General features: G+C 43.3%; 1 protein-coding gene across 2 annotated transcripts; it reads right to left on the bottom strand.

Annotated features, from left to right (window-relative positions):
- Positions 1–722: 722 nt before the first annotated feature.
- Fgfr1op2 (FGFR1 oncogene partner 2) lies at positions 723–23,046 on the bottom strand. Of its 2 annotated transcripts, XM_057792124.1 has the most exons (7): positions 22,764–23,046; positions 14,175–14,311; positions 11,928–12,045; positions 10,234–10,376; positions 7,511–7,624; positions 4,380–4,493; positions 723–2,549 (listed from the first exon to the last, which is right to left on the bottom strand). In XM_057792124.1, the coding sequence occupies exons 2-7, from the start codon at positions 14,307–14,309 to the stop codon at positions 2,412–2,414; spliced, it is 762 nt and encodes a 253-aa protein (XP_057648107.1). In that variant the 5' UTR covers positions 14,310–14,311; positions 22,764–23,046; the 3' UTR covers positions 723–2,411. The 2 variants fall into 2 exon arrangements, with proteins under 2 accessions (XP_057648107.1, XP_057648115.1); XM_057792132.1 differs by lacking the exon at positions 7,511–7,624.
- Between the last annotated feature and the right edge of the window lie 175 nt (positions 23,047–23,221).

The raw sequence follows: 23,221 nt of genomic DNA on the forward strand, positions 1-23,221 counted from the left end.
CCACACAAATAGGTCTAGGTGATGGAGGAAGGTCATTGGTTAAATAATAAAGAAACTGCCTAGGTTCATTTGATTGGCCAGCCTTTAGGTGGGTGGAGTAAACAGAAAGGAATGCTGGGAGAAAGAAGCCGAGTGAGTGAGTCGCCATGATTCTCCCACTCCAGCCAAATGCAGGTTAAGATCTTCCCTGGTAAGCCAACTCGTTGTGCTACACAGAATATTAGAAATGGGTTAGATCAATATGTAAGAGCTAGCCAATAAGAGACTGGAACTAATGGGCCAGGCAGTGATTAAAAGAATACAGTTTCCGTGTAATTATTTTGGGGCATAGCAGTTTGTTTATTATTTAACCAATGACCTTCCTCCATCATCTAGGGGCTGAGGATAGAGCTTAGTGACGCAGCATACAGAGTGCACGCAGAGCACATACATACAGAGTGCACACAGAGCACATAGAGTGCAAGCAGAGCACATGCATACATGCAGAGTGCACACAGAGCACATACATGCAGAGTGCACACAGCACATACAAGCAGAGTGCACACAGAGCATATACATACACAGAGCACACAGAGCACATACAATGTATGCATACAGAGTGCACACAGAGCACATACATACACAGAGCACGCAGAGCACATACAATGTATGCATACAGAGAGCATACAAAAACCCTAGCACCACCCACCCCTCCTGCAAAGAGAATAAGCTTCAAAAGCAGATTGTGTTTAAGAAATGTAAGCTTTGTTTTGATATTAAAGCTGAGGTTGTCCCAGTTTTAAACACTCGTCTTTATTGATAAAATAGGCCCCTCTTTAGCACACACTCTCAGATGTAAGCATAAAGTTGTTTTTTGGGGGGTGGTGGTGGTGGTGGAAAACTGTTGTTAAAAACAAAACAAATGTCTTTCAATATTCACAACCTTAAATTCATACCCAAGACAAAGGATAAATATTTTTTATAAAAATAATTACTTCTCAGTACATTTTACAACAGAGCTGCTCAACACACTGCCTCCGACCCATCAGCTGTGCAGCTTTCTTCTTTTTAGCCTTTCTTCTGGCCCGCATGAGCAAATAAATGAATCATTATCATTAGGGGTACTCTTCAAACCAATAGAAAAATCTCAGCAATAAATTCACGTATGCATAACTCCACAGGAGAAGTGCTGAATGTCGGGGCACTGGCCCTTCCCTAGCAGCTGTGACCCCGCTCACCTCATCACGAAGTCCTCTGAATTTTACCAATACATGAAATAATATGTAAAATTATAATGCAAAGTAATATTTCCTTAACAAATGATATATTTGAAAGTAACACATTCTGTTCGTGCTAACTTAATATGAATCTGACATATAAGAATACTATATTTTAAGCCATATATCCTGTTGTTCTGATCACTACACAGTAACAATTAAGTTTCAAATGGTGTTAAAGCACACTTCTGTACCTTGTGGCCTTCAAAAGCTTTACATATTGTAAATATGATTATTTTTTAACTGCACAGGATAATGTTTAGGGGTCTGCACTTCGCTGCCCTTTTCTGAGTCACAGGTTGTAGGGAAAACCTTACAGGTTATAAGAACCAAGCAAATGGGGCTTAGACTCAGGTCCAGAACTTTGTTCTTGGAACCTTCATCTACTTTTTAAGTATTTGAAGAGTAATTTCTTAAATAAAAACAAAGGAATTCCAAATTTACTTGGAGATTACCATACCCATTTGATACATTAAATATGTCAACTGTCCACCAGTGAGCAGTCACGTATCCTTAAACATCAAGTAGAGAGGAAGAAAGCCAGTTTGTTAACTGAGAACCATAAACATTCTTTCAAAGTAGTTTAACCTACTAAATGTGTCTATATACGGCTGTCTTTCTTAGAAAGTAATATTTTGTCTCTCTCCTTCCTGAGCTGGCACCGCAAACACTAAAGCAAGTCATGAATAACGGCAGCTGAAAGAAATGGGCACTAGGGATGGTGTAAGTGCACGCCTTCTGTGTGTGGTGCGAGTAACACATTCCTAGAGCCTCTGCGCCTGAACTGACTGAACAAATGGGAAGCCTCGTGGTACACAAGCTGTTCGGAGACTCAACAGGAAGGACAAGACTTAGAACAAAGTCTTCCACTCAGAAACCACAGCAAACCTTACATTTAAAAGGGCTAATATGACTTCCAAACGTTTATTGGGAGAGTTCAGGGTGACCCGCAGCGCCCTGCAGCACTGTGAGGCCCACTCTTCCGCCCTCACTTACACTCTGCAGTCTAGTTCACGACCACGGGTTATCCACTCCTGTCTCTGCCGCTGCACTTGTACATACAGTAGAGGGGAACAGGCTGACTGAGCTGCGTTTGTGTTCGTTCATCCACTCACTTCTGAGCCCATGCCAGTGACCGCGCAGAGAGCCAGCCACTCAGCTCTTCCTCAGACTCAGGTCGCTGTTAGTCACGAAGGCAGATAAGGATGTACTCTCTGATGCATCATCCTTCCGAAGGTTCAGAAAGGACTCTCGGGTTATCTGAAGGATCTCTCGCAAGCCTTTGTTTTCTTGCTGTAAGGAGACAAGTAGAACTGAAGATGGCTTATACCCCGTGCACACAGACCAACGTTCGGGCCACCCATAAGATTTGTACATGGCACCTCTAAAAGCCAGACGTGTGAAGGTGCAGCATGAAAGGCAGGCCCTGTGATCACATACATGTACTACGTGCTACAGACAGTTCACAACCTGAATCTAAACAGATGGCAAAGCTGGGTGTGGTAACGCCCACCTTTAATCTCAGCGTTGGGAGACAGAGAAAGGAGGATCTGTATGAGTTTGAGGTCATCCTGGTGTACACACAGTTTTAGAGCAGCCAGGGCAACACAATGAGACCCTGTCCCCAAAACAGAAACCAGATTTCAAATGCTGTTAAAGGCAGAGGGTCAGTATTCAACCTCCTTAGAGCTGCAAGTCTTTTTTTTTTTTTGGGGGGGGGTTGTTTGAGACCGGGTTTCTCTGTGTAACAGTCCCGACTGTCCTGGAACTCGCTTTATAGACCAGGCTGGCCTAGAACTCACTGATACCTACATGTGCCTACCAAGTGCTGGCATTATAGGTGTGTGCCACTGCTGCCTAGCAAGCTACAAGTCTTAATGTGTGCAGATGGAGCTGGTAAAGAGGCAGAAATGAGCTTGTTCTGCAAACAGACTGGAGATGCAAACACCCATGGAACTCAGACTAGTTATAAATTCATACAAATAATACCTTGAGGTAGTTACTGTGTTTCCCTCCCGACCGAGGTGTTATTGTTTCAGAAAGAAATGTAAATGATTATCTGGCACTGTAAGAATGTCACCTTATAACCTGTTCTCCACAGCTAGCTGCTTCTGGCCTCAGCAGTCTGGCCTGGCCTGCCCATCATCATCTGAGCACACGTGAACTGCCGAGAAAGCTGCCTGCCTCGAGGAGCAGATGGAGCTCCCTGTGTGCTCAGGGACAGACACAGACCCCATGGCCATCTGTAAGGGATTTCCTGGTCACGACTTCAAGTACAACATTTCAAACTTTACTTTTTGGGTGTATGTGTTCTATGTGTGTGTACATGTGGAGGCAGAGGCTGATGCCAGGAGTTTTCCTCTCTAGCACTCCACTTTGTTCTGAGACAGGATGTCTTGTTGAGCCTGCGCTTATGGTCTGGCTAGCCATGGGCCTGAACATGGGGATCAGAGCCAGGGCCTCATGCACTGCAGTAACTGTTTACCCACTGGGCCAGCTCTCTAGCACACCGAGTTTTTTTTTTTTTTGGAGACAGGATCTCATGTAGTCCAGGCTAGCCTAGAACTCAACCTTAAATTCCTAATCCTCCTGCCTCCACCTCCCGAGTGCTAGAATTAAAGGGGTACCACACCTGGTTATACATTATAAAACATTTTTCTATAACATGATCTTTAGCATAAAGTACTAAGTTTTAAAAATTATGAAATCAGAAAATTCACACACACACATAAAATACAGACTCAAAACTCAACTTTCTCTTTTCTTTCAAGACAGAATTTCTCCTAGACAGCCCTGTCTGTCTAGGAACTTACTCTGTAAACCAGGCCAGCCTCGAATTCGGAGATGCACCCGCCTTTGCCTCCTCAGAGCTGGGATTACAGGCGTGAGTCACCACGCCTGTGTTAAAGATCAGCTTTCTCACTCCTGATGTGTTCACATGTCACTGATGGCCCCAGATTTCTGCATTCTACCCGACGGCCTATTTCACACTATCACCAGCACCCAGATTCAGAAACATTACCACCAACTCAAAGAGTGGGTGGGTGTGTTAAGATTGGGACTGTTCTCTGGTTGAGTGTTTGCAGGGATACTTTCCACCCGTAGCTAAAGTTTAAAACTCACTTCGAGTTGAAAAATTCGCTCCTGTTCCTTGCAACCCTGCTGTTCGTCAATTTCAATGGCTTTTCTCATCACTGCTGCCATCTCGGCAATCTGGTCAACATGTGCTTCCAACTCCTGGAAGGAAGAGGACACAGAAGTCAGAGGAAGACGTCATTGGCACTGCCACCTAACGCTATGACATCCTCATGTTGCCTTGTGACACGCGGCATACAGAGCTGGGTGGACGTCAGGTGTTAACAACAGAATTAAAGGGGCAGGAGGATCTCTTTGAGACCAGCCTGGTCTACAGAGTGAGTTCCAGGACAGCTGGACTACACTGAGAAACTGAAGGGGAAAAAAAAGGCAAAAAAGAATAGAATAATTAAGGCTAAGGCTATACATCACAGTATAATCCAACCCTGCAGCAAACCAGTTCATTCATTTCACGTGTATCACAACGCCCAAGGAGTCTCTTTCACAGCTGCACGTCCTATGGTTAGAGTGATGGGAAAGAAAGTCTCTGTGATTCAGTCTCGTCTGCAGTATTAATGCCTATAAGCTGATCCCAGTCTGTGTGATTCAGTCTCGTCTGCAGTATTAATGCCTATAAGCTGATCCCCAGCCAACCAAGAGAGCCATTCTAGACAACAATCCTCCTCAAGAACAGGAAGGATATTGTTTACATCCGTGTATTATTTATTTAGTGTTTGCTGAACAAGAATTATTGAGCAAAATTAACGAACTGCTACAGAGTATTAAAACAGTAAGTGCTTTTTTTTGCCTGATAAAAAAGAACTAATTTCCACACGATATAGATACCCATATTAGTCAGCTTTACAAATTCTCACTCATCCCTACTTTCTGCGCCTCTGTGACGTATCAGGCACTACGCCAGGCAGCAGAAGCACAACCCGTCATAAGATGCCATCCCTGACCTTACAACTTTGTTCGGTGAAAGAGACAATGGGGTTTAAAAATCGACAGAAGCGCCGGGCGGTGGTGGCGCATGCCTTTAATCCCAGCACTTGGGAGGCAGAGGCAGGCGGATCTCTGTGAGTTCGAGACCAGCCTGGTCTACAAGAGCTAGTTCCAGGACAGGCTCCAAAACCACAGAGAAACCCTGTCTCGAAAAACCAAAAAAAAAAAAAAAAAAAAAAAAAAAGACAGAAGCCTGAGAATAATTTTCTCAATAAGCCAGGTAAACACTCCATCACTGAGCTACACCCCAGCTCCAGTTACTAATCCTAAAGAAAAAGATGTAGGCCCTTCTGTGTTTGGTTCTGGGGACTGACACCAGGGCTCTACTCCCAACCTCTGTCTTAATGGTGACATGTGGCTAAGTACCCTTCATATCACAGAGATTCCACCGGTTCAGGGAGGTGGACTGGACAGCTCTGGACTAGCCTGTGGCACAAAGCAGTCCCCAGGGCAAATGCTAGCCATTCTCTGCAGCCCCACAAAGTCACCGAGGCCCTCTGTGACCGAGGACACACACAGATAACTGACTACAGTTCCAATCTGAACGCAGCAGCTTTCTCAACTTACAATTTGCGCAGTACATGGCACCGGCATAGGTGTAAACATAGGAAGCCAATATATTATTACCTTTAAAATGGAAGAAAAAAAGGCTGCTGACTTTTCAGCAGAGTCTGTTTTAACAAGATCATCAGGGAAAGACACAATGATGCTTAATATGCATTGTAGGCCCCGTGAACAACTCACTAGACGTAAGAACCACACTTCTTTTAAGAGATACAAAGCAATAACTTTAGCTCTAAACGCAAATGTCAGCACTGCAACTGTCTTGATACCTTTCCACTTCCAAGTCTGTCTTATTATCAATAATAACTAGTCGGCCGGGCGGTGGTGGTGCACGCCTTTAATCCCAGCACTCAGGAGGCAGAGGCAGGAGGATCTCTGGGAGTTCGAGGCCAGACAGCCTGGTCTACAAGAGCTAGTTCCGGGACGGGCACCAAAGCTACAGAGAAACTCAGTCTTGAAAAACCAAACCAAACCAAACCAAAACAAAACTAGTCATTATTATTAATAATATATTAACAAGGGCTGGAGAGATGGCTCAGTGGTTAAGAGCATTGCCTGCTCTTCCAAACGTCCTGAGTTCAATTGCCAGTCCCCACAGGGTGGCTCACAACCATTTGTAATGAGATTTGGTGCCCTCTTCTGACCTGCAGGCAGAACACTGTATACATGATATAAAAATATATTAACAATAGATAAATATTTATTATTTCTACTCTGCAGCAACAGCCCAGATCTTCAGAAAGCACTATGTACAGTTATAAAAAGGCATTTTGAATTCAAACCAAAGAACTACAATTAATTAAAAACAAAAATTTTACATTTTATGGACCAGCCTTTTTTTTGTTTTTTTGTTTTTTTTTCGAGACAGGGTTTTTCTGTGGCTTTTGAGCCTGTCCTGGAACTAGCTCTGTAGACCAGGCTGGTCTCGAACTCAGAGATCCGCCTGCCTCTGCCTCTCGAGTGCTGGGATTAAAGGCGTGCGTCCCCACCGCCCGGCATGGACCAGCCTTTTATAATGTAAGGCTAAAGTTAATATCAAGAAAATACAGCCGGGCGGTGGGGACGCACGCCTTTAATCCCAGCACTCGGGAGGCAGAGGCAGGCGGATCTCGGTGAGTTCGAGACCAGCCTGGTCTACAGAGCTAGTTCCAGTACAGGCTCAAAAGCCACAGAGAAACCCTGTCTCGAAAAACCAAAAAAAAAAAAAAAACCAAACATTTTTCTTTTTTAGATAGGGTCTCATTGCACAGCTCTGGCTAGCCTGGGACTTGCTACATAGACCGATCTGGCTTCAGAAGCAGAGATCTACATTTAATGTCAGAAATGTACTGTCTTATGACAGCAAAGACACAGTGGCATCTAGTAAGAACAAACAAAAGATGGTTGGTAAGCACCTAAGTCTCTGTCACCTAACAGACAGTGGCTTACACACAGAGCATCAAGGACAAGCAGTTTTAGACTCAGCAGCACCGTCATGGAAAGCACACTGTTCTTCGACTGATTTTGTTTATTTGCTGGTCTAATCTGGAAGAGCAATTCAAACTAAAACAGCTTCTTAAACGGACCCCGCTTCCACCCATCCCCAAAGCTGACTGTTTGATTTAGTGTACATTCTGATCTGCTTCCAAGTGCCGCCTCTCCAGTCCACGCTGAGGTGCTTCGAGGATGTGTCGAGACGCATCGAGGAAGACTCCTCCACAGTGGTTACGGTGTACCATGTCAATCTGTAGTACAGAGTCGTTATAATGTTAATACGGACTTCATCCGTAATTTAAAAACTGGATGAGTGTTAGTTCATGCGTGTTAGCCGACTGTTGGAATGTTTGTTTTTTTAAAAATTTCCAAAAAGGCATCTGTTAAAAAAATAATGTAGAACTATTTGGATGAAACAGAGTTATGTTTTCTAGTGGTTTTTAAATATGGACTCGCAAAGCTCTAGGTGAGTGTGGCACGCATGCTCCAAAGCTCAGCCATACTCAACTGTGTTCCCCCAGTGTGCCGCAGAATTACTTCTGTGTTTAGGCACAGGAGATCACTGGCGCCGGAACAGTCTAGACCGCGGCACTCTTGTGCCTATGCACTCCCCGACTCCTAGAGTAAAGGTTCCCTTCTCCAGGACTGCTCCTCCACTGCTGTAGTGATGACTCATCCCCATGCCCTCCCGTCACACCCCAGCTCAGCAGTAATGTGACATACCCCTTCACTCCGCTTGCTCTTGCCCATAGCGACTAAGCCAATGCAGGGTGGTACTAAATGTTTGATTTACTGAGTCAAAGTGCCTCCTTTTTGGGAAAAATCAAAACCACAAACATTAATATGTATTAGTTAGAATTAATAGCAAATAACCGAACAGTCATTTTTTGGAAGGCAGGGATCAGCACTTAGATGAACTCAACCTACACAACAAATTAACCAAAGGGTCATGGCTATTTAACTTTTTGACTAACAGGACAGCATTGATGAATGGAACACCCAGTGGGTTTGTATATGGAGGGTGGGGTGTTGACCCAGGGCCTCAGGTATGCTAAGCACGTGTTCTACCATGGAGCCAGGCCTCTAGCTCTTAATGGGCTACAGAAAACACTCGCTCTGCCACAGTTGCTACAATATGGAACTGACAAAATCTCACTCCACACATTTATTTATTTTGGTGGTGGTATTCACTTTTCTTTCAAACTTCAAAATTTTATTTTTCAAATTGTAAAATAAAAGAGGGCCTTTTGGAATTTCAAGACTGCATTTCAATTATTCTTTATACTTATATATATTAAAGAAAAACCTTAATTACAGATTCACTTAATTTTTGGAGAGGAAGGGTAGAATTAAACCAGAGTCTCAAGTAGCCAGGCTGGCCTAGAACCTCAACCTTCCTGCCTCTGTCTTACAAGTACTGGGATTAAAGAGCTGCGTGTCACCATACCTGACTTAGATATACACTGAAATACTCCATAACAAATACCAACATCAACTACAGCTTCTATTTTCAAAAGACCAGTTAAACACCCAAGGACTTCCATTTTGTTAGGGCATGAAAATTATAAATAGCTAATAGTCAGTCCAATTTTAGTTCTTTATTCTTCTCACTGACACAAGAGGTGGCTAATATGTGTAACTGTCACCCAGAGAATACTAGTAGGTACTTAACTTCAATGGAATAACTTAAAAATGCTAGAGACATCAACATGGAAGTATTTTAAAGAATCAAAAATGTGTTAATCATTGAGAAATATATATATATAACGATTACTATCTCTTCAACATTAGTCGTAAGTAGGTTACATCATCCAACAGTTTAATGTCTTCACTTCCCACTGGCAGTTAACATTCAGTAATGTAGGCAGCAGCGACTATTCTGCGTATCTTGACAGCAGCTGTAAAACGACTGCAAACATTCTACCACTCCAGCTTCGCTTCTAAAATGTCAGCTAGCACGCGGTGTCCCCAGCCCCACGGATTTCATGAGAATGAGTGGCCTCCATTCAGACTGGACTCTTCAAGAAAGCAATCTATACTCAGCAGCTCAGACTTTAAAAGCATTCAGTTTCTGTTTGTGTAACAGGTACCATTACACAAATTTACTGGAAAAAAATAGTACTTAAAAACAGACTCAGCTGGGTGGTGGCGGCACAGGCAGGCGGGTCTCTGAGTTCGAGGCCAGCCTGGTCTACAGAACAAGTTCCAGGACAGACCCCAGAAAAGATTCACAGAGAAACCCTATCTCGGGGGGGGGGGGGCAGAGAATCTTACAAAAATAATTTTGAACTGAATGTACCTTTATTTTTAAAAAAGTATTTCTGAACGAACACACACGCACAGTTTTAAAGCTACTAAGGACACCAACAGAGAGGCAGAGACAGTTGGTTCTCTGTGCTTTTAATGTTAGCCTGGTCTACATAGTGAGTTCCTAGACAGCCAGAGCTAGATAATAAGATCCTGCTACTCAGAAGTAATGGGAGTTAGAAGAATAAGCCAAGGAGAAAAGAATGCATAACAAGAAATGGGGATGGGGAGATGACGACAACAAAAAAATGTCAATTAAAAACGTGAGATATTTCTGGGTACGGTGGCACACGCCTTTAGTCCTAGCACTCAGGAAGCAGAGGCAGGAGGGTCTCTGAATTTGAGGCCAGCCTAATCTACAGAGTGAGTTCCAGAGAAACCAGGGTTATGCAAAGAAACCCTGTCATGGGGGAAAAAAAGAAAGAAAAAGGAGGTATTATATATCCTATCACAAGAATTTTAGTAGATTATTTTCATTCTTTAAAAAATATGAACAATAGATTAACAATGTCCCCCAGTTTTCATTTCAAGTCAAATTCATAGAAGGGATTACCTTTGAATGCTGCTCTTTTAACTTCATTATTATACCTGGGTCATCCTTCTTGCTCGCCATGAGCAATCTGAACATCTGCTCTCGATACTTGCTCATTATCAGTTCCAGGGCAGACTGGTGCTCTTCCAAGGATGTTCGCAGTTCTAGAGAGAACAACGTGCTTTATTCAGATGAGTTAAGATTATGTCAAACACTGACAGAAAGGAATCTTAAAAAGAAACACGCAACAAAGAAGCCCCTCATATTTTACTGAAACAGTTTTATGCTGTGTGTGTGCATGTTTGTCCCATGTCGCGCACATGCACAGAGGTCACAGGACAACCTGCCACTGACTCTCACCCTCCGCCAGGGGTGTCCTTGATCCACCGAGACAGCTCTCATTAGCTTTTTAAAGTGCTCATTTTTAAAACTCATTTCTTAAAAAATCATTTCAGACTGTAAGGCTGGACTGGGGAGAGCTCCACACAAGTACAGCACTGCGATGAACCTGAGCACGTATGCGGAACCCGGAAGGAACAAGAACCCTAACCCAGGGGCGTGGAGCGAAGGCTCCCTTAAGCTGATCTGCAGTGGAACAAATGACGCGTGGAGGAGAGCTGTGGATGAGGACAGAAGAGAGACCAGGAATTGACTGAAGGTCTCTGTACAAGGAAATAAAAATAGAAACAAATCTATTTATTTATTTGTTGGTTTTTGGGACAGTTTCTCTGTGTAATAGTCCTGGCTGTCTTGGAACTAGCTCTTGTAGACGAGGCTGTAGATCTGCCTGATGATATTTATTCTAAGTTCAGACTAATGCTTGTGTTGAAGTGTAGTGACATTTCACTTGTATTTTAATAAATAAATCTTGCTTGAAGACCAGAGAGTAAAACAGCCCCACCGGTCAGTCTAAAACCAGGCAGTGGTCTTCAATCCTTTAATCGCAGTAGCCACAGTAGTTGCCATAGAAACCTGGCTGTGCCACCTTTAATCCAGCACTAGAGGGGAATATAAAACAAGACAGCTCTCAGGCTCAGTCTCATTCTGAGATTCTTGGAGGCAGGATCACCATTTTGGACTGAGGTAGAGGTAAGAGCCAGTGGCTGGCTGTTTTACTTTTCTGACCTTCAGGATGAACCCCACTGTCTCTGAGTTTTATTAACTGGGGTTCACTGAGGGATGGGGGAAAAGTCGAGTGAAAGTCTCCAGCTAAGACAGAATGGCACAGACTATGAGCAGCCAGGCTGGGACACAGAGAAGGGAGTGGGACTCCTTTCCAGGTTAAAAACAAAACAAAACCAAAACCAAAATAAAAACCAAAACCCAGATATTGAGGAGAAGCAGCTAGGACAATGCTAAACAGGGCAGACTTCAAGGAAATGATTGGTTAAAGTAGCAGTGACTCCTGTCTACGTACACAGACCAGAAAGTGAGAGTAAATATTAAGAAGTAACGTCAGTTGACTAGTTCCCCATTTAAAAAGGGTTCTATTTTATTTCATGTGTATGTGTCAGTACCTACACATGTCTGCGCATCACACATGTACCTTGTGACCCAAAAGAGGGTGTCGTATCCTCGAGATGGAATGACAGGCAGCTCTGAGCTGCCGGGAACTGAACCTGGGTGCTCAAGTGCTCTTAACCACTGAGCCACCTGCAGTCCCTGTGATGTGTGACTGCACCAGCCAGCGCCACAGAGGAGACCAAACACCTTGCCTTTGTTCTCCTGCTGCAGTTCTCGGATCTGCTTGTTTTCTTGCTGGATTCCCATAACCAGTGTGGACCTTGGCCGATGCCTTGCAACTTCATTAAGTTCTTGGATTTCTTCCTGATACTAATGAAAAGATTAAAGAACAAGGGAAGTCAGTATTTGCAAATTTTTACCTGCTAATTGATAAATGAGCAGAACCTCCAAGAGTTAAACAGAGGTATTACATGACTCAGCATTCCTTCCAAAGGAAGAAAAAAGAAAACATCCACAGTGCCATTACTCGTAACAGGAAAAGAAGAGAGTCCAAGTATCTACCCACTGGAGAGAAGAAACAGGACACGCTGTGTCCCCTTGCAGTATTACTGGGAAATGGATTTAAAAAAAAAAAAAAAAAAAAAAAAAAGGCTGACACATAATACAACCCAGATGAATTTTAATACATGGTAAGAGCCAATCACGGAAGCCATACAGCTCACGTCCAACTCACACAGTGAGTCTAGAGCAGGCAAACCCACTGGGAGAGCTCAGTGGTTTCAGGGCTAAGAAGCTAGAAAGACACTGACTGATGGGATGGGTGTACAGTTTCCTTAGCATGAGCAGGGCCCCAGGCTCCATCCTGAGATAAAGCTGTTACATAGTAGGTAGTAGCTCTAGCTATCCTCTAACTGACTCTGTAGACCAGGCTGGTCTTGAACTCAGAGATCCACCTGTCCTCTAACTGACTCTGTAGACCAGGCTGGTCTTGAACTCACAGAGATCCACCTGCTTTTGTCTCCCAAGTGCTGGGATTAAAGGCGTGCACCACAACACCTGGTTAGATTTTGATTTTTTTTTTTAAATAGTAATCCAAATGTAAGATTATGCATTTTTCTTGAGGCATTCTTACTGGACAGCTATCAGTGACTTCATCGTAACATTCCTGGTTCTCAACTTCAGGTGTCAAACACATCCCTGCCAGCAGACTGGACGGTCAAGGAGCAGGTGCTTTAGGGACACAGCTGCAAGACAGACTGAGTGAACTTGCTCCACTGCTCCTGGTGACTTTTGAAGAGTCTTAGATCAGTGCTGCTTTGTCTGCCGAGACAGGGCTTCTCTGTGTAGCCCAGGCTGGTCTTAAACTCAGAGACCTGTGTTGCTTCCCTAGTGCTGGGACTAAAAGTGCAGATCACCACAGCCCGGCTAGGGCTGCTTTTTCAAAAATTGGGAATCTTTATGGGGGGATGGCTTACACAGCAGCTGAAGGCAGTCGTTTACTGGGAGATGTCTTCCCGTGCTATTAACAGGAAGCAAACCTACTTCATCCCTACGGAAAGGGAAGATTTAAAACATGCCAGTAAAAATGAACTTGAAATAATTGCATAGATGAAAATTAGATATTTCCTTACATCATTTAAAAAATATTTCGTTGTTAAACAATACCCAAGTACTTTTAGAAAGAAAAGTATATAATCCCAGCACTCGGGAGGCAGAGGCAGGCGGATCTCTGTGAGTTCGAGGTCAGCCTGGTCTACAAGAGCTAGTTCCAGGACAGGAACCAAAGCCACAGAGAAACCCTGTCTCGAAAATCAAAAAAAAAAAAAAAAAAAGAAAGAAAGAAAAGTATAAACAGCTTGGCATTATATAATACAACAAACTAATATTAGTAAAATGTGTTATATCTGGTCCTTATCAGATATATTTAATTTAACAATTTCACTTATTTTTAACTCAAATGTGCATTTCTGTCAGAAGAGGGATGAAGTTTATAGATTTTAAAATAAACCTATGTACCCGTCACAGAGCATTATATACCCTAGTCCAAAGTGAAGCGCGCACGCACGCGTGCGCACGTGCACACACACGTGCACACACACACACACACACACACGAGCGAGGCTCTGTGCAAACTTGTTAGAAATGATCTGACTAAGCAACAGGTCACTGCGGTGGCTTAAGCGAGAATGGCTCCCACTGGCTCACAGCCTGAACACGTGCCACCAGGGAGCGACACTATTTGAAAGGGTTAGGAGGTGTGGCTTTATAAGCCCCTCTCTTCCTACTGCCTATGGATCTGGATGTGGAACCCTCAGCTCCTTCTTCAGCACCATCTCCGTCTGCAGGCCACCATGCTTCCTGCCATGATGATAATGGACTTGCTGTAGTCAAGGTGTCTTTTCACAGCAATGGAACACTGACTAAGACATTTATGATTGAAGTATCACCCAAATATCAATGAAGCTTTGTTAAATGTCATCAGTCAGGAAAAGTCAAACCTGCTTCATGGCTTCCACTCTCTTGCTGAGGGCCGTGGTCTGCTCGATGAGGGACTCCGCCGCATCGTCATGATCGCGCAACCTTTCCACAAGGGTTTTCGCATCAGCAAGTGCCTTCTCGATTGTGCAGCTCATTGCTAGAGGGAGACCAGTAAGTCAATTAAAATCAGGACTTAGGTCAGCATACGCCTTATCTCAGTTTCACATCATCAGAGATACCCTACTTAAGCTTCCCTTGCTAAGGCTGTTCATTATAGAGAGGAAGAGCAGTTAGGAATACCATGTACTGTCTGCTGGGGAACATGAAATCTGAGGGTAAGAACGCTCCCTAGCCCCCACCCCCACACTCACTCACAAATCTGACAGTAGAAACTCTCCCTAGCCCCGCCCCCCCTACACACTCACACGTGCATACTCAAAACTGAAGAGCCGAACTGGCCTTTGTGTGCTTTGCCATGTTAAAGACTCAGCCTCCTCCTGGATGAGCTACTGCAGCTTGTGTAAAGTGACATCATCTCAGTTTTCCTTATGGGAAGGAAGTTCCCACAGCGAACACCATCAGTCACTACAGATGACTTTCAGCATGTTCTAACGAAGCACTAAAGGGGATGCCGAGATGCTAAACACGGATAGAACAGAAGCAGGAGGTGTTCGGCTACATCCTGAAGGCGTCACCAAGGGCAACATTTGGCAGCAGTGACACAACAGCTGGCCATCTGCTGCAGGGTGCACAGTCCAGAGGGACCAAGCCTCTCTCCTCTGCAAGGTGGGGATGAACAAGAGTTCCAGCAATTTACTGAGTGTGGATCCTGGCAGCAGCCATAGCTGCTAAGAGGCATAACCTAAAATCCACACAGTGGAGACTGATCAACAGGCTGTGCTCATCTCCAAATCAAAACAGAAATCTGGAAAAACAGGGCGTCTCTTCCTATAACAGATTCCAGAAGAAGAGAAACGGAAGAAATGCTGGATATAGAACTCAGCAAAGCTGGGTGGATCTCTGTGAGTTTGAGGCCAGCCTGGTCTACATGGTGAGCTACAAAACAGCTAGACTACACAGTGAGACCCTGCCTCAAATAAGCAACAAATAAGGAAACAAAGACTCTAGGAGGATAATCTTTAAAAAGCTCAGTTTGGGACTGAACAGTTAATAGTGTTTGCTACTCTCACAGAGGGCTGTAGTTTAGTTCCCAGCACCCATACCGGAGGCTCACAACCATCTTTAACTCCAGCTCCAAGGATTCATTCAACACTCTCGCTGGCCTCTGCAGACAGACACCCACACACATTAAGATCAAACAGGTCAATGAACCTAAGAAAATGCAAAGTTGAATGATGTTAGAATTATAGCACAGGACATGAACAAAAACCCTGAAAAGGAACTAAACGGAAATCTCAAAAAAGAATTCAATAAAATGGTTAAGATAAATTTATAGCATAACACAAAATGTATTAGAGTCTAAGATCTGAAATCAATTATCTAACTCTTAACCTTGAGAAAGTACAGAAAGGGCAGAACAAACCCCAAGCAAATAGAAGGTAAAGAAAATAAACACAGTAAAACCATAGGCTGGAATGGGGGTGGTGGGGATGACAGATACCAGAGAGACTGAAAAACCAACTCAAAAACAAATAAAGAGTTGTCGGTGGAGGCCCATCCCAGTCCCCAAGAGTCTGCAGCGGGTGTATCAAGAGGAGTCCAGTCTGGGTTACACAGTCTGTCTCCATTCCATCTCCCCTAAAGAACAAGAGAAATCACTACAGAGCCATACTTCACTCTAAACACAAGTGAACAGAATAATATATCTCATATACATGAATTAGATATTTAAACATATTTGGGTGGTTTGAAAGAAAATGGCCCCCAAAGGGAGTGGCACTATTAGGAGGTGTGGTCTTGTTGGAGGAAGTGTGTTATTGTGGGATAGGATTTGAGCTTCTCTCAGTGTGACAGCCAGTGACTTCCTGCCTCTGAATCAAGATGTAGGACTCCAGGTCCAGCACCAAGTCTGCCTGCGTGTGCCATGCTCCCCTTCAAGATGATAATAGACTGGACCTCTGAAACTGTAAGCCACCTCAATCAAATGTTTTCCTTTTATAAGAGTTGCTGTGGTCATGGTGTGTCTTCACAGCAGTGAAAATCCTAACTAAGACAAGATTAATTCCTCAAAACCCACAAATGACATAAAGTCACACAAGAAGAAATGGTAACTAGTGACAGACCTATAACTATTATAGCCACTGTAGTTACATAACCAAATTCCTACAGCTATTTTCTAACAAGTTTAAATAGTAAAGAAACTAGAGTTTAAAAATATCCTGCAAAAAAGGCTCCACATCCAGAGAGCTTCAGTGACAAGTCCTAAAATACACTAAGGGCTGGAGACATGGCTCAGTCAACAGCACTGCTGCTCCTGTAGAAGGAGCACCCATGGGTGGCTCACGACCATTCCTAACTCCAGTTCCAGGGGATCCAACAACCTCTTACCAACTCCATGGGCACGCACCTGCAGCACATGGATACATGCAGGCAAAAGGTCCATACACATAAAATAAACCTAAAAATTGATTAAAAAACAAAACATCAAAAGTAATAAAAGCAATGCCTTGTTCAAGGGTCAGGCAGGTCAATATAGGCCCTATCTCACAAAACAAATAGTACTATCCAATCTCTTTAAGGAAACTGAAACACTTATATGTGGAGCATGGTGGCACATATCTCTAATCTCAGCACTCCAGAAGCAGAGGCAGATAGATCTCTATGAGCTTCAGGTCAACCTGCTCTACAAAGAGAGACCCTACCTCAAACAAACAAATAATAAAAGGAAAGAAAAAAAACAAACACTTTTAGATTCTAAAAGCAATTTGGCATTTAAAAGATCTTAACATTAATGATACCAAAACCATACAAAAGGAATGAGAAAAACAAAAGAAATCACAGAATAATATTTCTCATGAATACAGTACAAAGACTAAATACTTTCCCCACTAAAATTATAACAAGGTAAGGATGTTCCAAATACCAATCTTGTTGAGTTTACCAGAGCAATAAGTATAGGTGAAAGTTTCTGTCCTGCCTGGTCCCCCAGCTGTTCAGTTCCAAATAAATACACAGAGGCTTATATTAATTGTAAACTGTTTGTCCTATTAGCTCAGGCTTATTATTAACTAGCTCTCACAACTTAAACTAACCCATAATTCTTGTCTATATTTGGCCAAGTGGCTTAGTACCTTTTCTCAGTGAGGCATTTTCATCTTGCGTCCTCTGCATCTGGCTGGTGACTGCATCTCTGCCTTCCTCTTCCCAGAATTCTCCTGTTCTGATGGCCCTGCCTAATACTTTCTGCCTGGCTAAGTAGGTCAAACAGAGTTTTATTAAAGTAATACGAATGACAAATCTTTACAGTGTACAAGAGCATTGTCCCACAGCAAATAAGGGTAAGGGGAACTATCAACTGGATACATACAAGAAAACTGTTCTGATTTGTAATCCATGCTGCTATACTGAAAAATCCTAAAGAATAAAAACAATTTCTCTCAGTGTTTAAAAGGAGAGAGGAGTCAAGTGAGATACACAGAGAGAACACAAATGGGTGGGTAGGGAGGTGGGGAAGATCTGGGAGGAGTTGGAAGATGAAAATAATAAAAATACATTCTATGAGATTTTCAAAGACTAAAAATGTAAAACATAAAATTCCTATAATCTATGATTTTAGCATGTTCGTAGGATACAAGAACCAACTGTTCTTCCATAAGCTAGCAATGACAATTTGAAAACAATTAAATATACAAAAATTAGGTAATGTATATTGAATGGATTAATTCCTCAAAACTCACAATGACAAAAACCTCATAAGAAATGAGTGTCTAAGAATGTTTCTAGAAACATTTAAAATAGCTACATTTATGATTGCATATACATTATAACAGATATAATAGATAAGTGACATTCTTGGACACAATTAAAGTATACAGGATCCATACGCTGGCAACTACAAAATGCTAACAGAAAACAAAGTAGAGTCTAATTATGCGGAGAAAATACTGTGCTCAAGGATTTAATGACTCAGTAAACGGAGACAAAACGTTTTCAGCTATCAGTCAATGCAGCTGGAAGCTGACAAGCTGATTCTATAATTTCTATAGAAAGCAAGGAAACTAGAATCACCGAAACCATCGTGCAGAGATACAAGTGTACGAGTTAAGACTCACTTTACACATAGCATAGCAATGATGGCTCTGATACAGGGAGACAGAACAGAGATGCAGAAACAGACCCACAGGAGGGCGACCAATCCATTTTTGAAAATGCACAAAGGGAGCTGGGTGTGGTGTGGACACTTCTGTAACTCAATCACTGCGAAGGTTGAGGCAGAGGAATCATTGAAAGCTTGGGGCTAGCATGAATTACTACAGTGAGTTCAAGGCCAGCATGAGCTACACAGAGTCAAAAGACAAAACAGCAAAGTGTAAAGACAAGTCAGAGAAACCAGGTGCTAGGAAGATGGCTCAGTGGTTATGGTGCGGGCCGCTCAGCTTCGAGGATGACAGGTCAGACACTCTGTCAGGCCACTCCCAAGTGTCACTAACTCGAGCTTCCATCTGAAGCCCTCTTCTGATCGTCAAGAGCACCCACACATGTGTGCACAAACATACATACATAGCCACTTTTTTTTTTTTTTTTTTTAAAAAAAAAAGAGAAACATTAGTATTTTTCAACAAATGGCACTGGAAGAACCAGACACCTATGCGCCGGGGAGTAATCTCGATACAATTCTTACTTGGTTTATAGAATGCTTTTTCTTAAAACGGGGCACAAATTTTAATATAAAATGAAAAACAGTAATATTATAAGGGGAAAAAGAAGCAAAGAAAATCTCTGTAATGTGGAGATAGTCAGTACCAATAGCATGAAATAAACATAAAACCATGAAAACCGCTGGTGAACCGGCTTCATCCAGATGAGTAACTGACTATCAGAAGCTAAGACAGTCTGGCCTCGAGGAAGCATTTCCAAGTTATACATCTGATGGAACACTCAACCAGAAAAGAAAAAAAAGCTGTCAAAGTAGTATTAAAGTCTTTTTAAAAAAGGCCAAAAGACTTTAATACTTACCCCAAAAGATTTAAAGATGGTGGGGGGAAAAAAGTACACAGAAAGATGTTTACTATCACTAAAGAAATTTAAATAAAATGGTGTCGGCCTCCACCACAATCCCACCCAAACTGCTAGGTGATACTTACAACTTGGAGTAGGCTCCCTCCTCCCACCATATGGGCTCAGGGATCAAACTCAGGTTGTCAGTTTGTGGCAGGCCCACTAATTTTAATTAATTCAAAATGGTAGATCTCTGGACCTAAAAATGCCACCTTATTTTGCCGTTTAGACAATAGGACGAGTGCCACTCCTTTTTCTCCACTGAGAAAATGGACTCAAGGATTCCAAACACAGGAGCTGAGTTAAGAGTCTGGTGGGAGCCGGGCGATGGTGGCACATGCCTTTAATCCCAGCACTCGGGAGGCAGAGGCAGGTGGATCTCTGTGAGTTCGAGACCAGCCTGGTCTACAGAGCTAGTTCCAGGACAGGCTCCAAAGCCACAGAGAAACCGTCTCGAAAAACCAAAAAAAAAAAAAAAGAGTCTGGTGGGGCCAGGACTGGAACTCCAAGCCACACTGGACCTGAGGGCCCTACGTGCTTCTTCCTATGTTAGAACTGTCTCAGCATCCTGAGGTGAAAAGAATAAATCCCCTGACTCCACAAAGTGGAACTTCTAAAAGATTTAATTTTTTTCATTTCAAATCAACCAAGGGAGATGTACATGAAGAACAATTTAAAAAACAAAAGAAATTGAAATTTTTATATAACTACAAAAATCTAGCAATTGTTTTAAGTATACATTAATATTAAGCAATGAATATGTTGGGATTTAAAAAAAGAACTTTAAAAATATTCTCTAGGCTGCATAAAGACTAACAGAGTGAACTACATTTTACATCTCAGAAGTCTAAACCTATCTGCACAGAAAGAATTGTAAACAGATATCTCAGCGCCTAATTTTATTAACATTTTAGAAAACAGTGGCACAGCCTCTGAAAACCTGTGTACTCATTTCCTATTTGCAAAACCTCAAAAGAGCTTAAGATATTTTATAATATGAATTTGCTTTGTCACCCTTTCTAAAAGATGCTTCCTCTCCCTTTTTGGCCTGTAAGTAATGTGGGAGAGATACTGTTCTCCACATTCTGCTATAAATTTTAAAAAACAGACTCCAAAAAGGAATCTTTCCAAATGTATCTGCCTATTTTTTCAGTGCTTGTCTTAATTAGTCATAATATATCTAAATTATTATTATTATTATTATTATTATTATTATTATTTGGTTTTTAGAGACAGGGTTTCTCTGTAGCTTTGGAGCCTCTCCTGGAACTAGCTCTTGTAGACCAGGTTGGCCTTGAACTCGCAGAGATCCACCTGCCTCTGCCTCCCAAGTGCTGGGATTAAAGGCGTGCGCCACCACCGCCTGGCTATGTAAATTATTTTATGCAGGTAGGCTCAGACTTCAGGGGCAGACTTTTAAGAAGTTTTCTTTATTTTTGCTTCCTGCTGTAGTCCCATTTTCAGCCACTCTGCCACTAAGACATTTGCAGTTAGATCTGACAGACGGTTGAGAACATTCTGCTGATTAAAGAAGAGAAACCACCACCTACCCACAACAGCAATTGCCAGCTGTTTACTTTTAGCTTTTAGTTAAGAAAAACCTAAAGAAATTCTTTTACCTCATAAATATGAATGTACTTGAAAGTCTATGAAGAACATCCAAGGGGCTGGAGAGATGGCTCAGAGGTTAAGTGCATTGCCTGCTCTTCCAAAGGTTCTGAGTTCAATTCCCAGCAACCATATGGTGGCTCACAACCATCTGTAATGGGGTCTGGTGCCCTCTTCTGCAGACATACACACAGACAGAATATTGTATACATTAAAAAAAAAAAAAAAGTACATCTGATACTCCTAAAGCTGAAAGGACACAGTTTGGGAGAAAGAGCACTGGTGAATCAAAACGAACCTAGAATTGTGGCTAGACTGTGTGTGTTCAAAGAACTAACCTAACCTAAACCAGTTATTTCTAACATACGGGCAAAGTCAGTGGATCTCTGCATGAATGCATATATGCTGAGCACTATCAAAAACATTTGTGTCATATAAAATTCGACTAGTCAGATATGAAGATACTAGCATAATACAAAATCATTTGGTGCATGAGGTGTGTGTGCACGCACACGCATATGATATTATATACAACCTCCATCAACTAACATCAAAAGTACAAGTACATACATGTTAGGAATACAGGGCTGCTCATATTCAAAACAGGTTAAGGGCACTTACCTGAAAATAAAAAAGGCCCTTCGGGTTCTACTGCTCTGATTTTTAAGGGACCAAGAATTTTTGTAGCAGATTCTTTAGAATGATTGCATTATAAATATATATATGCATAAATAATGCTTGCTATGTGCCAACACTAAGCTAGTTTTTGTTTTAAAGATGAGTAAGACATGATTCCAGACTCAAGTTCAAGCTGGCAGGGGAGACAAATAATTGAACAAATAATACATCTTAATAAATACTGCAGAATTATGTCAAGAGCTCTGGGAGCTCACTGTATTATCAATGTCACCCAAGGGAGTTTTGGGTTTTGATAGACCGTGAGACAGCAGGAAAAGCAAGCATCCCAACAAGACTATACCGGGCGAACAACGGCAGAGGTCTGCGGAAACACCCAACAGCCTGGCATGTGTGCCTGGTAAAGAAATTAGGGGCAGCAACAAGGTGACACTAAGAAGTAAAATACGATTTGAAACGGTGCGGTAAAAGGCCCCGATGAATCAATATGCTTAAATTAGGACTTGAGAAAGTTTCAGGGGACATAATGCATTAATGCATTTCACAGGGACACCCGTTTGGGGTGGAAGAAAGGGAACTGTAATGATCGCAAGAAAAGAAGAAATAGCCTGGCGCGGTGTGAGTGAGATACAGAACCTTAGATAATTCTGAGGTCCGTGGTCTGTCGATCACGGTCGGGATACGAAAGAAAAGCGAGCAGAAAGAAGAGTCCCTGCTCTTTCGGAGCAGACACCTCTTGTCAATCAGTAGCTGACCATAAAAGTAGCAGTATAAAAACAGCAGTCTCTCAAAGAAAACCTCAGAACGGGAGAAAGAAAGAAGGTCTGCGGATCACACATACACATGAGCCTCCTGTCCGCACACATCACTCCGAGAGCGGAGAACCGCACTGCTGTTGAAAAATGGAGGAACGCATGCACTTGGAGTTTACGAACATTTTTCTGGAGAAAACCAGTTCTTCAACTCGGAACAGAATTCGGAAGGGCACTGCGGGATTAAATCAATCAGTACGGCAGCGAAGTCCAAGTCGCCAACACGGTGCAGCGTGCGGAGGTAAATTCAACAGTGACAAGTCCCTCCCGCCACCGCCCACGGAGCTCCCGGGCGGCCCGGGCAGGAAGAAAACAAACCCGGAAGGGGTGCCCTGCGGCGAGTGAGGGCTCGGGGTTTTCTCGGATCTCCCGTACCTCGGTTCCCGGACAGGAGCTCGGCGGGAGCACGGAGAGAGGGAGCACGGCTCGGGGGCTCGCCCACGCCTTATTCCACTCACTCGGCTCAAGTCCCTCTCAGCCGTCGGCGACGGGGACCCGCGAGATCCCGGCGTCCAGGGGCGGCCTCCGCACCCTCGCTGCGCCTGCTCAGCGACCAGAGGCACGGCGCTGCCCACACGGCGGCCGCTCGCACCGGCTCCCCGAGCACCTCGGACCCATCACCGGCAGGTCCGGAACCTGCGCTCCCGGCAGCCGCGGAGCGCCAAGCCTCGCGAGACTTCCGTGGATGCCCACGAGAGTACTCCCACCCCCCGGACGAGGGGCTCGCCGCTGATTGGCAGAAGAGGCGGAGGCGGGCCCGGTCCCGCCCTCTTAGGCCCGCCCACCTCGCCTGCTCTCACGCTTTTGCTCTGCCGCTCGCGAACTCTCGCGTA

This window comes from Chionomys nivalis, chromosome 1 (assembly GCF_950005125.1).
Source record: "Chionomys nivalis chromosome 1, mChiNiv1.1, whole genome shotgun sequence".
NCBI lineage: Eukaryota > Metazoa > Chordata > Mammalia > Rodentia > Cricetidae > Chionomys > Chionomys nivalis.

What these genes read in the sequence shown, in the direction of transcription:
- Fgfr1op2 (XM_057792124.1), bottom strand. Translation starts at nt 14,309, where the DNA reads ATGAGCTGCACAATCGAGAAGGCACTTGCTGATGCGAAAACCCTTGTG. An exon ending in GAGTGGAAGCCATGAAGCAG is followed by an intron (nt 12,046 to 14,174) that starts GTTTGACTTTTC and finishes TCTTTTCATTAG; the next exon opens with TATCAGGAAGAAATCCAAGA. An exon ending in TAAAAGAGCAGCATTCAAAG is followed by an intron (nt 7,625 to 10,233) that starts GTAATCCCTTCT and finishes TCTGTACTACAG; the next exon opens with ATTGACATGGTACACCGTAA.